Source organism: Alosa sapidissima, chromosome 6 (genome assembly GCF_018492685.1).
Source record: "Alosa sapidissima isolate fAloSap1 chromosome 6, fAloSap1.pri, whole genome shotgun sequence".
Classification (NCBI taxonomy): Eukaryota; Metazoa; Chordata; class Actinopteri; order Clupeiformes; family Clupeidae; genus Alosa; species Alosa sapidissima.
The window spans coordinates 28,954,688-28,972,340 of NC_055962.1; the positions used below are offsets into that span (position 1 = coordinate 28,954,688).

Genomic DNA, 17,653 nt, shown 5'->3' on the forward strand with positions numbered 1-17,653 from the left:
TATCACTACACTACATGAGACATATCTCACGTTAACAATGGAGGAAACATAACATAGACTATTATATGTGCGAATGGGTTAGCATAAACTTGAGAACTTGTGAACGGAGATGCAGATCACTAATTAATTTATTTGCGCCACAGCCCATGTTCTGCGTTCACTCCAATGAGCCAAGTGAAATACATGTTTTTAAAGCCGTTTCATTTCCAGGCTATTTTCTACGATATTTACCTGCTATGCCTTCTGTTTTCATGGACAGTTACAGGAATCCACATCATTCGTTTATCGTTGCTTCAATCCTACCCACGTTATCTCCAGAGTTTGTATGATAAGTTTGTCAGTCAGTTTCAGCCTCTCCTCTAGCTCCTCTACACCCGTTGGGATTTATTACGTTTTGTTACATTTTGTTACACTCTAGAATTGGAGAAGACAAAGGGGGCCTCTGCATGGATGTAATTGTAGAGCAGTACGATGTGCTCAATTATTTAGGCTAGCTCCAGAGTAGGCTAATGACGCCGCGAATACGGACACGCCGTTTATTATTATTGATTATCATTATTATTATTAGGAGGCCCCTCATTGGTCGAGGCCCCTGGGCTGAAGCCCAGGTAAGCCCCTGCATTAAGGCGCCAGTGTTTATTTGTCCGGCTATAAATAGAATCAATCCCGGGCATAATTTGAGGATTTATGGTAGCCTAGTCTCCTGCTCAACATGACATTAGCTGTTATGGTTATTGATAAAAAACTCAACTAGCCTACTGATCAACTCGTTTTCACTACTAGCCTAACTATAAAATACAAGTCTATACCCAACGTTTTTGTTCTAAGACATTTCAAACATAATTTCAAGACACAAATTGGATACGTCAGTTACCTTGGTGCATACATCCCAGAGAACAGGCTACCACACCCCAGAGTGATGGGCCTATAGCGTTCTTACGCGTTCAGTGTGGGGTATAAACAAGCTGAGAATTTACCGGTGTCACGTCTGCCTGTCACAGACTTGGGGAGCTCTTTGAAGCTTGGGATAATGTGGTACAGTTACTACAGTAACAGTATTTTTTTCCCTTCAATTTTATAAATGCTTTGTTTAAATGCTGTTGGAACAAATAGTAGTTGATTATAAAGTCAACTTTCTGTTGCAATGGCCTCTGTGTGGAGGTGCGACTTACACACATTGTGTTCTCAGTTTCCCTTTCCCAATGTCAGGTGTCACTTTTTCCTTTAAGCTTCAACGGTCAGCACACTGCTGTGCGTCACAAGTGAAACGGGGTGAGTGGGCCTTTGCCTTCCAAACATGTAACCCGTGGCAACGCAGGGGGCTAGCCGGCGGCCGGAATGTGTTGGCGTGAGAAGGTGAGTTTGTGCTTGTGACTACAATGGCTACAGAGCACTCGCGGGACAATGTGAGTAAACAGAGAACTGAGCTGACGAGGCTTGTGTCTGACGTACACACACACACACACACACAGACACACAGCGGCAATCATCAGCTATGGCAAACATCTGGGGCCTCAGGGGACAATGTTTAGGTGAGGGTCAATGGTCTGACCTTAAAGACAGAGTGAGCAAGACTATCCATGCCACAGCGATGCATAGCTATGTCCCCAGCTGAGAAACCACAAGTTGGACCAGCCGTGTAATGTCAAACAGAAACTGTGTCAATAGACACCAATCGAGGGCAAAGTGGGACAACAACATTGATCATTGGAATTCACCCAAACAGAGCTATGCAATAACGTTATGGAATTCTGGTGTGGTATAGTGTGCGAATTGAATTGGAGGGTTTTTAGTCACTGAACTGTAAGCTGTGTCCCAAAAGTTCCACCATACCCCGACGATTCACAGATTCCACGGTTCCTATGAAGTAGTCAAGCAGCTGAATCATTTGAGTAGTGCCTTTCAAAGCAACAGATAATAGTTTTGAGGAGACATCAGGACATGGGGGGGGGGGGGGGGGGGGTGTCTAGGCCATGCATGAGGAGCCGCAGTTTGCTCCCCTCTAGAATAATCTCTGGAATGATCAACAGACCCCAGGGCTGACTGAGAGACATTTCAGCCAGGTAGGCTGCCTCTGCCGTCTGCCTGCCTGCCTGCCTGCCTGCCTGCCTGCCTTCCTACCTCCCTCCCTGCCTGCCTGCCTTCCTACCTCCCTGCCTGCCTGCCTTCCTACCTGCCTGAGAGAGAAACACAGAGAAATGGGCGCGGGGGGGGGGGGGGGGGGATTGGGTCTGGATTTACGGGCGTCTGAGTCGTACTCTTACGAGCATCCCACCTTCGTCCCCCTGCCTGAGTAGCCATAACAGTGTCTGTTTTAACTGAGGCGACCGGGAGCCGTTGCCCAGTCCACTTTTTAATAATTTATCTGGAGTCGGGACATCTAGATCACAGCGAGCAGCAGTGGGAAAGTGACCAAGACATGCACTGCAAAAGAGATCACCGTTGCGCAACGCATGCAAAAGAGCCCCAGACGACTATGTAAAGTGAATATTTTCTGAGGAGATATATTGGGAAAGTGCGAGACTGAGACACGCTGGGGTATTTGCCGGCTGGCTGCAGTGTCTGAGTGAATGACTAAAGCAATCTTAGACACAGCTGAAAGAGGGGTGCATCTTAGACACCCACACATCTCTTGGCCTGTCAGTCGAGTTAATAATTAATAAATAAATTAATATAAATTAATAATTTATCATTCTTGCATAAACATTAACTCATACTGTATACGCATTTCCTTAAAGGCAATTGAATTCAAATATCAAACAGAATATGTGCTGTAAGCTCTGCAAAATGCGCTTTGATTTGAAAGAAATAAGTCAGAACATACACTTTGCAGTCACAGAATAGATATTGCATTGTAAAATTACTTACATATTCGCAATTGGGTAAACAAGTGTCCTCTGTGAAATATTGTACAACTGCAATAGTTTACTGCATTGCCTGTGCAAGGTCACGTTTTCAATTGCAGAACTCGAATGACTTCACTGCGGCCTCTAGCGGAGAGCATGAAAATGACGCGCGAAAGTGAAAAGACATAGAGTTCCGAGCATCCTTTGAAAACCAAGATGTTATTGGACAAAGGAGCGCGCCGACCCGTCTTGTTGCCTCATGTTGCGTGCCATCCTTTTAAAAAATACATTTAAATAATATGAATGAATAGTTTTAAGTGTTTTTGACAAAACCATGACGCACTAACCGATCTGAATCATCTGTCCATTGAATGATGAGTTTTGTCTAAATAAAGTTTATTATGACACTTGTAAGGTAATGATTTAACATAGAAATGCCAAGTGGCCATATCACGACATTTCAGGCTAATGATGAACCAGCAAGCGGAAGTGAAGGTCTATAAAATTACGAATTTGGTTATGGAATTTGGACTCTGGAATGCAGTGCTTATTTTTTCACTTTCCTCCATGTGTGCGCTTATGTCTCAGACATAGCCGTCCGCGTTGTGAGGTAAGAGGATAAGCTCGTCCCTTTTTCCTTCCCTCATCTGATTGGAGGAGACACGTTCTTAGGAATGTCATGAAACTATTTAAATAGAACTTTGTTGCCTGTGCTGATTAGAATGGTACCAGCCTCTTAAACTAGACAGAAGAAACATCTAGTGAACTGAAATTGAATGAAAACAGAATTTTTCAGAACTTACAAGCATTAATTCTGGGGCTAAAAAATCATTCGTCTTATCATTTGAAACATAAGGATTACACTGCCGGTGCCGTTTGGATTGTACAGTTTTTCATCGCTATTTTTCACTCAACAGGTAAGAGTTAACACAGGGCTATCGAAATTTGTGAGCAAGTTATTACTTTTCACCTGAATGAAACCTTACCTGTTGCATTCCATAATTGAGAGTTGTGGGGAAATATTAATGAAATAATATTTGTTATGTTCTACAGGAAGCGTACAAGTGCTGAAATGAAGTTAACAGGAATATTTTTGTTGCTGATGGTTTGGCACAGTGAGAGCGCAAGAGTCGCAGGTGAGACAGAAACACTTGCGCAGTGTGTAGAGGGATTCCCTTACTGTTTTAAGTGATGCGATGAGTAAAATGCATGCTTGTTTTAAGAAATAATACAGAATTTATATGTTTTATTAAGCATGTGTGCAGTAAAATAATAAAAAAATAATTCCGAAGTTTTTCTCGCTGATATTCGTTTGGACTGAATTTATCCAATTCGATTCAACAGTACAGAATACGCTAATATTAATGCGCTTTGCTCCCTCCACAGAGACTAGAGACGACGACAATATGTACGACCTATTCGAGCTAATCCAGGTCCCTAAGAAAAACCATGGGGTCAGCCTGGTGAAAGGCGACGACCCATACAGCCCCGCCTACAAAATCCTGAACCCCGACCTGATCCCCCCGGTCCCCAAGAACGCCTTCAGGGACCTACTCGACTCAATTCACACGGAGAGAGGATTCCTTCTCTTGGTCAATTTCAAACAGGCCAAGAGGACCAGAGGCAGCCTGCTGACCATTGAGAAGCAAGACGGCTCCGGACCTATTTTTGAAATAGTTTCCAATGCCAAGGCCAACACGCTGGACATTGTGTATTCCACGGAGAACAAGCAACAGGTTATGTCCATTGAAGATGCGGACTTGGCAACGGGGCATTGGAAAAATATCACTCTCTTCGTGCAAGAGGACAGGGCTCAGTTGTACGTAGGCTGTGAAGAGGTGAATACAGTTGAGCTGGATGTACCTATCCAGAACATCCTGAATAAGGACATCCCTATATATGCAAACTTGAGAATCGGCAAAGGAGCAGTCAAAGACAGGTTCATGGTAAGCGCGCTTGTTTAAAATCGATAATTAAGTTATGACTGGATATGACGTTAAATGGTTATGCATCGTTTTGTATGTTTCCTCTGTTTGTTTGTACAGTTAATCATGGTCATTTTTTTTTTACAGGGTGTGCTTCAGAACGTGCGTTTTGTATTTGGAACGACTCTGGATGCGATCTTAAGGAATAAAGGCTGCCAAAGCAGTAAGTGTCCAAACTTAAAACATTGCTGAATGAAGGTCACATAGACAACAGAACTGTCAGTAGGCCTACCTACAGTATGCCATGCTTTGTCTGCTCTTTCCTAATACAAACATTTGAGGATTGAGTGTTTGTGCATCAGGCGCCAGGATCAAATTGCCCCATTTGAACAGTAGTTACTTTGTTTTTACATGTTCACAAGGAAATAACAACTGCAATTTATTCTTTTACAGCAATTCTGACAGACCTCATAACCTTGGACAATCCCATCAATGGCTCTAGACCAGCTATCAGGACAGATTACACTGGCCACAAAACAAAAGGTAAACAAAACTTTTTACCCCTTTTTGGAAACATCTTACTCTCATTCCAAATCTCATTTAAAAAGTGTCACTCAGGATTCTTGCACCTAAATCTTTTTGTCTATCACCACGCAGATCTTCAGATGATTTGTGGCTTCACCTGTGATGACCTGGCAGCCATGTTCAAGGAACTGAAGACCCTGGGGGTGGTGGTGAAAGACCTGTCGGACCAGCTCAATAAAGTGGTAACGAAACTCCTTCAGCCTGTCACAAAAAGATAGTTTTGCAGCAATACCAGTGAGGTGATAGAAGTCTAGTATGAACCTATTTTTTAGCCATCAGCATGTTAAGTGTGATGTTTGATTTGATGCAAAGATGCCTACTTCATTCTGAGAGGCAAAGACATTGAAACAAACTGAGCCGTGCTTCTTTTAATCCCATCTGAAACACATTATTAACACCCCCCCCCCCCTACTTTCCCCTGCAGACTGACCAGAACAGAGAGCTCATGAAGAGCATCAACATCAACAACATCAGCGTCTGTATCCACAATGGCATTGTCCACAAGAACAACGACGAGTGGACCGTGGACGACTGCACCGAGTGCACTTGCCGGGTGAGCATCCTCCCTCAAGTACGCCGCAGACCACCTCTCGACCGCTCGCCGAGAAGCCAGCAAGCGCTTTTTTTTTTTTTTCTTTTTTTTTTTTTCAGGCCCCTGAGGGCTTGGCAATTTGTGTCTTTTCGAGCTGACAGCCATCCCAAACAGTGGGTGCCAAGCAGGCAGTAATTAAGTGCACTTGGCCTTGGTGTATTGATGTAGGCTTAACTGGGCCACTTGCACAGCCAAAGGTGTGTCTGGCTCCCTCCCCAGGTCTCTCATTAAGGCCAGAGGTTGTAGGTTTCTGTGTGTGTGTGTGTGTGTGTGTGTGTGTGTGTGTGTGTGTGTGTGCGCGTGTGTGTGTGCGCGTGTGTGTGCGCGTGTGTGTGTGTGTGTGTGTGTGTGTGTGTGTGTGTGCGCGTGTGTGTGTGCAGAGGGGGTCAGAAAAAAGGGCAGGAAATGAAGAAAAGAGAGGTCTGTATGGGAGGATTTTTTTTTCTTGTAAAGAATTAACTTAAAGCAGCACCTCCCTGGCTGGATGCCTGATTGTCCCTCATGTGAAGCGACAGCTATAAATGGTAAACTTGTCAGCACACCAGGGCGTCAGCATGCTTAATTGGAAAAGAGTTGGACAAGTCCAAGAGGCTGGTGCCAGGCTTACTTCTCCAAAGCTGTTGGCAGACTATCCTTTTCTGCTTGTTTTCAGTCAGAGTGATAAGCTTGCTGTAGCCCCCTGCTAATGTCTGAAATGGGAACTTTTCCACTGATTATGACGTGGAATGCGCAAGGTTCGGACACAAGATTAAGATCAGACAGTGGTTCTTAAAGTCCCCCCACCACACACACACACTCCTGAATGACAGGGTTTCTTTGTCCCCTCCCCTCTGCAGAACTCAGCCATCGTGTGTCGCAAGATCTCCTGCCCTCTCATTCCCTGTGCCAACGCCACCGTGCCCGATGGGGAGTGCTGCCCTCGCTGTGGCACCCGTAAGTATCTATCGTGCCCACACTAAATACACTGTGCCATCGGCAGGGTAGCATGTAGCCAAGCCACAACAACCAAACTACCCAGTGGTAGAACTGGCAATGAAAGACTTGTACGTGCTAGTGAACAACACTTATTGAACTGCATACCTTTGAACCAGGTAATAGCTGTAATTGGTCTATTTGGTTAAAGCAGAGTAGAAAATGAGTGGGCCATTTGGGCGGGTGACTCCCGGTCGAGGGAGAAGCAACATTTTCCACACACCTACAGTGGTTCGCTTCAGTGGCTTCAACTTAAATAAACATGGAAAACCCCACTGGTTGCCACCTCGACCGTTTGAAGTTAGGACACGATCAAGACATGCTTGCAAAATTCGATTTCCACCCTTCCACCATTTCTGGGGGAGGAGGAGGAGGAGGACTACTCAGATGAGATCCCTATGTGTTCAGAGCACACAAAGTGATTCCAGCCCTGAGCATAGTGCCAGGTTCCCCTCAAGTGCTCGAACTTGGGCAGCCACAGGCTAAATCAGGTCCATTAGGGCACAGCACGAAAAGCCCCCTCCCTCTCTCTCTTCTCTCCCCCTCTCTCTCTCTCTCTTTCTCTCTCTCCCTCTCTTTCTCTCTCTCTCTCTCTCTCTCTCTCTCTTTCTTTCTTGCTGGTGCTTTAGAAAGTATGAATAGTTCACTCTATTGTGTCTCACTCTCTCTCTCTCTCCCTCTTTCTCTCTCTCTCTCTCTCTCTCAATCACCCCCTCCCTCTCTTTCCCCACACAGCGAGCGACTTTGCTGACGACGGCTGGTCCCTGTGGTCTGAATGGACTCGTTGTTCGGTGTCCTGCGGACGAGGCGTGCAGCAACGGGGGCGCTCCTGCGATCGCATCAATAACAACTGCGAGGGCACGTCGGTGCAGACGCGCGACTGCTACCTCCAGGAGTGCGACAAGCGCTGTGAGTGGCTCGCCAATCACTCCCAGCAGCACTCACACGACCATGTTACTTCATGTTTTTGTTTTGTTTTGGATTGCATTTGTTCTACTTTGTTTTTGATAAAGTTTGCTTGACTTCGTTTTGAAAAAAAGTGACACCCCCCCCCCCGCCCCCCTCCCCTTTTCATCTTTAGTCAAACAAGATGGCGGCTGGAGCCACTGGTCACCTTGGTCCTCCTGCTCGGTCACCTGTGGCGCTGGTGACATCACCCGTATCCGCCTCTGCAACTCGCCGACCCCGCAGATGAGTGGCAAGGACTGCGAAGGAGAGGCCAGGCAGACGCAGAAGTGCCAGAAATCACCCTGCCCCAGTAAGAGCTCCGCACCAAACCAACCAATCAACACGCATTACATTACATTACATTACATTTGGCTGACGCCGCATTTTTAAGCAAAGCGACTAACAACATGGTAACAGTCAAGTTTTAAAGCAATTCTCAACAATTTTAAGACAATTAAAATTGTCGGTAGAGTACAGTAAGAATAAGTGCATCAGTGCATCAGTGAGTGCTGAACACACACACAATACAATCAACACACTCACAATGCATTCAAACTGCATTCATGGATCTATTGATAGAAATCCAAAGAAAGATCTGCACACTGTTAGACGCTCCCATAAACTTTATTCAGCAACTCTTATTCTTCTACTGTAGATACTCATGTCTCTATTGGCACTGATGCAGAGGGCTGGGAGAGCTATGTCTGAGGTAGAGTGCTAAGAGTCTACTGTTTCTGAACTCCCTTTTAGTCAATGGAGGCTGGGGACCCTGGTCACCCTGGGACACCTGCTCAGCAACCTGTGGAGGAGGAAGGCAGACCCGCAAGCGCCTCTGCAATGACCCGTCGCCCAAGTATGGGGGCAAAGACTGCATTGGCGATGGCACGGCGACCCAGACATGCAGCAAGCAACCCTGCCCTATCGGTGAGTGTGTGTGTGTGTGTGTGTGCGTGCGTGTGTGTGCTTTCAGCCTGTTTTTTTTTTAGTGTGTGTAAGAAAGGCTCTGGACCTGGCTCTGATTGCTATCTCTTTGTGTGCGTGCAGATGGCTGCTTATCCAACCCCTGCTTTGCCGGCGCCCAGTGCACCAGCTTCCCCGACGGCTCCTGGAAGTGCGGCAAGTGCCCATCCGGCTACACCGGCAACGGCATCAAGTGCAAAGACATCAATGAGGTAAACAGCATGGAGTGTTGTTTTTTTTATCAATGAGGTAAACAGCATGGAGTGTTGTTTTTTTCATCAATGAGGTAAACAGCATACAGTAGAGTGTTGTTTTTTCATCAATGAGGTAAACAGCGTTGAGTGTTGGTGTGTTTTTTTTTTCAGTCAAGGTGTTTTTTTTCCTTTAAAACAATGTTTAAAAGTTTCAAATTATTAATAGCAATTAATAGTTGGAAGAATACAACAATCTATATGAGAATGTCTTATTATTACCATTATCATGACAGCTTCCTAAAGCCTAACCCAACCTACCCACACCCATACATACCCTCCCCCTCAAAAGTGATGGATTTTACTTCCCATTTTTTCTTGTCCACCACTCAACGCAACCCCTATTTAACATGTTTTACCTCTCTCTCTCTCTCTCCCTCTCCCCCCCCCCCCCCCCCACAGTGTAAGGAGGTTCCTGATGCCTGCTTTGAGTTCAATGGCGTGCACAGGTGTGAGAACACTGTCCCAGGCTACAACTGTCTGCCCTGTCCCCCGCGCTACTCCGGGCCCCAGCCCTTTGGCAGAGGTGTGGAGGAGGCTGCTGCCAAGAAGCAGGTAGGAAACGTCCGGATGGGTGTACATTTTCATAGAATGTTAGCAGAGAATGTAACATTTTCATAGAATGTTAGCAGAGAATGTTACATTTTCATAGAATGTTAGCGTCTTAGCTATGCTAAGCCATCACATGAAGCAGGTGATGTGATGGCATGTGTCTCACAAACTTCTCTACTGCGTAGGTTTGCACTCCCCGTAACCCCTGTCTGGACGGAAGCCACGACTGCAACAAGCACGCCCGCTGCAACTACCTGGGCCACTTTGCTGACCCAATGTTCCGCTGCGAGTGCAAGCCTGGCTTCGCCGGGAACGGTCACATCTGCGGTGAGGACACCGACCTGGACGGCTGGCCCAATGCTGACCTGGTCTGCGTGGAGAATGCTACATATCACTGCAAGAAGGTAAGCTAAACAAAAGTGTAGAATGGACAATGTTAATGCTGTGTATTGTATTGTGGAAATATGTGTATATTATGACATAAAAAGTGTTTGGGCATGGACTTGGTTGCCTAAAATTGGTGTGTGTGTCCCATGAACTGTAGGACAACTGCCCCAACCTGCCCAACTCTGGACAAGAAGACTATGATAAGGACGGCATTGGGGATGCTTGCGATGATGATGACGATGATGATGGCATTCCTGACGACAGGGTACGTCATATTCACGCTGAACTCTACAGTTAACTCGTTTGTGGGGTTGAGTGAGTGAGAGTGTGTGTATGTGTATGTGTGCGTGTGTATGTGTATGTGTGTGGGGGGGAGGTTGAGTGGTGGCTCTGTCTGTCGAGAGCAGATGTGTGCGAGAGGAAGTGAGTGAATGTCCATGTGTATGTGAGAAAGAGTGTGTGTGTGTGTGTGTGTGTGTGTGTATAGGCACACTGCCACTTGTGTGATTCATCATTCATCATTCATTCGTTTGAAACGAGAGGGAGAGTGAGGGGCAGGGAGTGCGGCAGAAAGCAAACTCTGCTTCCCTCAAAGCCAAACCTCAAATTCCAGCACTGAGGTACCACTCTGAAAGAGCCCCAGTGTACGCTGCTAATCCCAACATTAGATTTGGGATGAATTCTAAATATAAAGGCCCTTTCAGGTCTCTTTTACAGGCACATTCCTGTAAAAGAGACCCACTCATGCCCTCAGGGAAATTACAAGTCAAACATCTAAAAATTTCTCCTCGTCTGAAGTTTTATTTTTATAATCCGTGTGAACTTTGTTTTAATACCGTGGCGCTATTCTTGAAGGCTAACATTCTTCTTTTGGATATTTTCCCCCTTTCCTCCGAAACAGGATAACTGCCCGTTCGTCTTCAACCCCAGGCAGTATGACTATGACCGCGATGACGTTGGAGACCGCTGCGACAACTGCCCATACAACAGCAACCCCGATCAGACAGACACAGACAACAACAGAGAGGGAGACGCCTGTGCTGTCGACATAGATGGAGACGGTAAGAGTTTAAAGTTGTACATGGAAATTGAACGTTCTAAAGATTATCTGGGTTCATTGAATTCAACATAGAATTTTAGAACCTTCAATTGTAGCGGAACGGAATCTTATGTTAGAATGTTCAAAAACCCAAACCTTCAAGGGTTAAAAAAAAAAAAAACACCGCCTACCCTCACAGGAGCCCGTAAAGAACTTCCCTTTGAGGGAAAATGCACTTTATGTGCAGTTTACAATAAAAGTCCTTACCTATTCCCTGTGTCTCTGTTCATCAGGCATTATGAATGAGAAGGACAACTGTCCCTATGTCTACAACGTCGACCAGCGCGACTCAGACCTTGATGGAGTTGGGGACCAGTGTGATAACTGTCCTTTGGAGCATAATCCTGACCAGGTGTGTGTCTGAGTAATGTGTGTGTGTGTGTGTGTGTGTGTGTGTGTGTGTGTGTGTGTGTGTGTGTGTGTGTGTGTGTCTGCGTTTGTCTGCAAAGTTCATGGGGGTTGAGGAGGAGGAAGGAAAAGCATGCAGGTGTTAGTTGTGAAGGCGCAAAGTCGCGTAGATCCGTCTATAGATCCACCTCAGGCCCTCATCTGTGCGGGGAAAAAAACAAACTTGTGAGTGGGAACTGTGGGGAAGAGCAGTTGCTTTAACACGCTATAGAAAGGTGGAGAGACAGAGGGGGGGAAAATCCTCCGCACCTCAGGGGCGCATCCAGTGAAAGACTCGGAAAAAAAGAGGGGGAGGTTTAGGGGTTTTTTTGTATAAAGGGGTACTGGTGCGATCACTAAAGCCAAAAGGGATTGCAGGAGGGGTGGGAGCCTCTTAATAAGGATCGGGGCCAGGCTGTGGGTTCATGCGTGCCCCGTCGGCACACAATCCTGCCTCCGGATCGCACCTGTGCCATGGTTAAGTGAGAAGCAGGAATGCACGCTGGAAGAACAACAGGAACCGTTGAGGTTTGAGGTGGGGTGGGGGGGTGGGGTGCTGGCGTGTTGGCTTAGGGAGGGTGGATTGTGTTCTTTCTCTATTTCAGGAACCAATGAAAAGATGTGTTATATCTCTGCCAAAGGTGCAGGGTGGGGGTGGGGGGGGGGGGGGGGGGGGGGTAGAGTGTCCCATGCTCCAGGGGAATGCCTCTGCTGTGAGTGCCTGCCCGGTGTGTGGGAATACACACGTGTGGTTTTGAAGTTTACGGTCATAAAATTGCTTTGTCAAGGGATCATGCAAATTGACTTTGGCAGGCCCTTAGGGCTCTCATTCTGTGTTTTCTTCTCTGGTGTTTGGTAAGTGACTAACATGAAAGAGAGGCGAGCGGAGGCAATAGCACGATACCGGGAGGCGTTGATTACACGGAGAGTGAGCAGGACGATGGGATCGGAGTGGACAGATATAATTACGATAGAGCAGACGTGAATACCATGCTTTTTTTTTTCATTCCGATAGCTTGACTCGGACTCGGACCGTGTGGGAGACAAGTGTGACAGTAACCAGGACATCGACGAGGATGGTCATCAGAACAACCTGGACAACTGCCCCTACATCCCGAATGCCAACCAGGCAGACCACGACAAAGACGGCAAAGGTGATGCCTGCGACCACGATGACGACAACGACGGTATTCCTGACGACAAAGACAACTGCCGTCTGGCTTTCAACCCAGATCAACTCGACTCCGATGGTAAGCTGATTAAGCAAGTGAACCTGTGAATGGTAATACAGTACTATAGCGTTCACGTTTTAGCTAAATTACAGACATATCATATAACTACAGTCGTTCTCCCAAACACCAGGTGATGGCCGTGGAGATGCTTGCAAAGATGACTTTGACGGAGACAACGTGCCAGATATCTACGACGTCTGCCCAGAGAACTTCGACATCAGTGAGACCGACTTCCGGAAATTCCAGATGGTGCCTCTGGACCCCAAGGGCACCTCCCAGATCGACCCCAACTGGGTGGTTCGCCACCAGGGCAAAGAGCTGGTACAGACAGTCAACTGCGACCCTGGCATTGCTGTTGGTGAGTACTTTATGTCCTCCATGCTCATGAAAACAATTCCATTTACAATTACTCATTTAGCAGACGCTTTCACTCACAAAGCGACTTATAGCACAGATATTGATTTCCTTCACTGTCCAATGTATGCCCCATGGGAATGATCTTGTTTATCTACCAGACTCCTCTTCCTACCAGTTTCTCTAACACTGTATTGAACTTGAATTCAACTGGTCCTATTTCCATGTTCACCTTCACTAAAATCATTTCAGGAGAATTGGATTGAAATACCGACACATTGCTGAAGGTACTGACAAATGCTCAAATCTCTAACGCACCAACATCTCTACATTTTCTCAGGCTATGACGAGTTCAACGCTGTGGACTTCAGTGGCACCTTCTTCATCAACACTGAGCGCGACGATGACTACGCCGGCTTCGTGTTTGGCTACCAGTCCAGCGCGCGCTTCTACGTAGTCATGTGGAAGCAGATCACACAGACCTACTGGTCAAACAAGCCCACCAAGGCCCAAGGCTACTCGGGGCTGTCCATCAAGGTGGTCAACTCCACCACGGGCCCTGGCGAGCACCTCAGGAATGCACTTTGGCATACTGGAGACACGCCAGGACAGGTAAAATGATCCCCCCCCCCTTATCGGTTTTGGCCTTTCTGGAGAGCAGAACTGATGAGCAGACGATGACTACTGACATCTACTGACACGGCCGCCCATCTCTTGTCTTCTTTTCCCCTGTCCAGGTGCGCACCCTGTGGCACGACCCTAAGAATGTCGGCTGGAAGGACTTCACTGCTTACAGATGGCATCTGACACACAGGCCCAGGACTGGGCACATCAGGTGGGCAACGATGAGGAAACAAGTAGCACTAAAAAACCAGAGATGCTGTTTAGCATGGGGACAGAGGCCCAGTGATCATATCGCCCTCATTTCTGAGACTTCAAACTTTTGAAGATGTTTTCTGGGCATAGCTGCATAATGGTGTTAACTGAAGGAATGTGAAAGCAATAAATGTGTGTCTGACTTTGCTTGTGTTCATTTCAGGGTTGTAATGTATGAAGGCAAGAAGATCATGGCCGATTCAGGAAGAATCTACGATAGGACTTACGCTGGTGGAAGACTAGGTCTCTTTGTTTTCTCTCAAGAGATGGTGTATTTCTCCGACCTCAAATATGAATGCAGAGGTAAGCAACATGCCTTGAGTCTACCACTATTTCTTCATTACATGCCTGTTTACTTGTCAGATTGTAGATAACCACATGATCAAAAGACTTAATTTCTGTTTTATTTGTGTTTTTTTCTTGTAGACTTGTAACTGCCTGGGAAGCAAGCTCGTTGAGGGATGCACCTTTCTGTATAAACGTGAACATGTATTCCAAGCAAAGTCCAGGGACAGGATATTTTTGTTTGATTTGTTTTTGTTTTTGTTTTTCCATTATTCTTTATTCTGCGGCACGCACATTGGTGGAGCTAACCCCGGCGAGGGTAGCCAGCTTCAGTGTAAAGAAAATAAGGGGGATGGGGCAGAGGCTGGACTGGACTGGACTGGACTGGTTGGCTGAACTGACCGCCAGCCAAGAACCAGGACCCCTCCACCAAGAGCAGGTAGAGCAGAAACAAAAAAATGCCCCAAAAATCCCTCCCCAGCTCCACTTTGCTTTGCTTGTTCGGGAGACCTATATCTCTCTGAAAGACCTCGTTCAGCTCTGTGTGGGAAGAAAGATCCCTCCAGACAACTATGCACTTCAAAAACCTTTAAATCTCTCTCTCTCTCTCTCTCTCTCTCCTCTATTCTTGCTCTTTCTCTTTGGATGGATGAATAGTTGGATGGTTGGATCACATGGATGGATGCTACAAGAATGAGTCTGACCAAACTCACTGCAGGTCTTTAAAAAAAAAAAGGTTTTTGAAGATTTTGGCACGAATTTATTTTTAAGGACAAATTTCCTCAAAGGATGAAGAAAAAGCAGTAGGGCCCATTGAGCTTGGGCCTCTGAATGAGAGTTGGACAGCTAGATAGACTGAAAGTATGTAAATAGAGCTTAGATGTGTAGTGTGTAACATTACTCCAAAGTCAGTGTAGAAAAGATGGTGCATTCATATCAAAGTCATCGTGACGAAACATTTAAGTCCAGCCTTTTCATGCAAGTTTTGAATGAAAAATGAACTCTTATTTTATCAAGTAGCCTCTATGTTGAGGTTCAACAGCAATGCTCGTATTCTGTGGCTGGCAGTGAATCGTGTTAGGTGAGACCAGTGGGCAGGGAATACTCAGGGTAAGATGGTGGACCACCATCTTAGTTTTGTCCAAACCATCCATCTTAAGATTACAAGGAAGTTCGAAGAGAAGAGGGCATGGACAGAGAAGTTCTAGACAGCAGCACCATTTTGTGATCACAGTCCAAAATACAAACCAGGATCTATCTCGGGGAGTATTTAGAACGAGAACCATATGGGAGTTTGATTCTGATAAGATGAGTCTGCCCTAATGACAACGGCCCATTAAAAAGATTGATGGACTAAGACCAAAAAGTGCAGTGGGACAAAATTTGTCCACCAAGATGTTTCAGTGAAGCTTCCCTCTATGTCGTTGAGACATTTAAAATGTTATTATTTAACTGATGTACATTTCCCCCTATTTATTTTGATCCAAACTAGGAGAGCTCTCTTGAGTAGAATGCAGGTTGAAACCTACACAGCCCTGTACAGAGTCCATTGCCTTCCATCTCTTCCTTCCTCTCTGGGGTCAATAGATTTCACAACTCTCCAGGAAGTGCCTTCCACACAGTAAGAATGACCTGTGTGCCTTTTCTATAGAGAGAGATAAAGGAAATATATCTTTTGATGTACAAATATTACCTCATAGCTGTTGTACAATTCGATCAGATGAAAAAAGAATTCCTAGTATTTTTCTTTTTTTTTTTCTCGAAGAAACACAATTTGGTAAAACTTCCTATTGCTACTGTAGCACAGGCTGTAAATAGTACGACAATTTTTATCTTTGGGAATGAAACAGCCCTTCTTTACCCTTCCTTCTCCTCCCTCTGCACCGTAATTAGGAAAAAACACAACGGGAGAGTTTTTTTAATCGATTCTTTTGCCAGTACTTCCAGTGTCTAGTACTTTTATAAGAATAAGTTATTGTTCTGTTGGTCTTTTTTTCTGTTTTAAGTCATGTCATGTGTGTGTATCTGTGTGTGTGTGTGTGTGTGTGTGTGTGTGTGTGTGTAGATAAATGCTATTTAAATAATTTATCGGGGAAAGCCTTCTCTGGAGGCGTCTCCGTCTGTATAAACGGTTTGCACACTGACGTGAGGATGTTCTGTTCTTTATTGTTTTTACTTTTATTTTTTGTTCTCTTTTTGTTATTTTTTTTGTACAATTAGTGTTGCTTGTCTGTAAACATTTTTACTTAGTTGTACAATGCGAAATGTTATTTTTATCCATGGCAATTATTTTGGTACATACTTCGGAACAATAAACAGATGTAAAGTCTCTTAAAGCCTCTCTGTTTGTTTCACTCGGCTGCTTTCCATTACTGCGTGCCCCTCATAGCCTTGTTTATATCATAAGGGCACACTATAACAACTTGATCTATCAGAACAAAGGACTCTGTACAGTTAAGGAACTCACCAACATTTGGGAAATTACCTTATTCACCATCTCCTCCAGAGTTAGATAAGACGATACATACCCATGATACATACCCATGATACATACCCATGATACATACCCATGACACATACCCATGATACATACCCATGATACATACCCATGATACATATCCATGATACATATCCATGATACATACCCAGTATACAGTATACCCATGATACATACCCATGATACATATCCATGATACATACCCATGATACATACCCATGATACATACCCATGATACATACCCATGACACATACCCATGACACATACCCATGATACATACCCATGATACATACCCATGATACATACCCATGACACATACCCAGTATACAGTATACCCATGATACATACCCATGATACATACCCATGACACATACCCATGATACATACCCATGATACATACCCAGTATACAGTATACCCATGATACATACCCATGATACATACCCATGACACATACCCATGATACATACCCATGACACATACCCAGTATACAGTATACCCATGATACATACCCATGATACATACCCATGATACATACCCATGACACATATCCATGATACATACCCATGATACATACCCATGATACATACCCATGATACATACCCATGATACATATCCATGACACATACCCAGTATACAGTATACCCATGATACATACCCATGATATATACCCATGATACAGCTTTCCATTCTTGAACTGCATCGAATTGCATCGAATCGCATCGCATCGAATCGTACTGAATCGTTTTTTATAAACATGTATCTTTTCTTGTATCGAATCGTGCCCATGTATCTAGATGTGAATCGTATCGTCTTTTACATGAGAGATTCACACCTCTAATATATACCCATGATACATACCCATGATACTTACCCATGATACTTACCCATAAGCAAGAAGGGTAC

At 45.2% G+C, this 17,653-nt stretch overlaps 1 protein-coding gene across 1 annotated transcript; it reads left to right on the forward strand.

Moving 5' to 3' along the window:
• The first annotated feature begins 3,558 nt into the window (after positions 1-3,558).
• Positions 3,559-16,582, forward strand: thbs1b (thrombospondin 1b). The gene is made up of 23 exons (XM_042095497.1): positions 3,559-3,763; positions 3,900-3,982; positions 4,233-4,792; positions 4,919-4,994; positions 5,225-5,314; positions 5,429-5,538; positions 5,781-5,909; positions 6,785-6,881; positions 7,656-7,829; positions 8,002-8,178; positions 8,619-8,792; positions 8,913-9,040; positions 9,482-9,634; positions 9,817-10,035; positions 10,176-10,283; positions 10,920-11,079; positions 11,351-11,469; positions 12,520-12,754; positions 12,867-13,094; positions 13,431-13,702; positions 13,828-13,925; positions 14,130-14,269; positions 14,393-16,582. The coding sequence occupies exons 2-23, from the start codon at positions 3,919-3,921 to the stop codon at positions 14,398-14,400; spliced, it is 3,519 nt and encodes a 1,172-aa protein (XP_041951431.1). The 5' UTR covers positions 3,559-3,763; positions 3,900-3,918; the 3' UTR covers positions 14,401-16,582.
• Positions 16,583-17,653: the final 1,071 nt, after the last annotated feature.

Excerpts from the sequence above, each read along its gene's own strand:
- thbs1b (XM_042095497.1), top strand. The coding sequence starts at position 3,919 with ATGAAGTTAACAGGAATATTTTTGTTGCTGATGGTTTGGCACAGTGAG. Across the intron at positions 10,284-10,919 it reads ATGGCATTCCTGACGACAGG|GATAACTGCCCGTTCGTCTT; the intron begins GTACGTCATATT and ends CCTCCGAAACAG. Across the intron at positions 12,755-12,866 it reads AGATCAACTCGACTCCGATG|GTGATGGCCGTGGAGATGCT; the intron begins GTAAGCTGATTA and ends CCCAAACACCAG.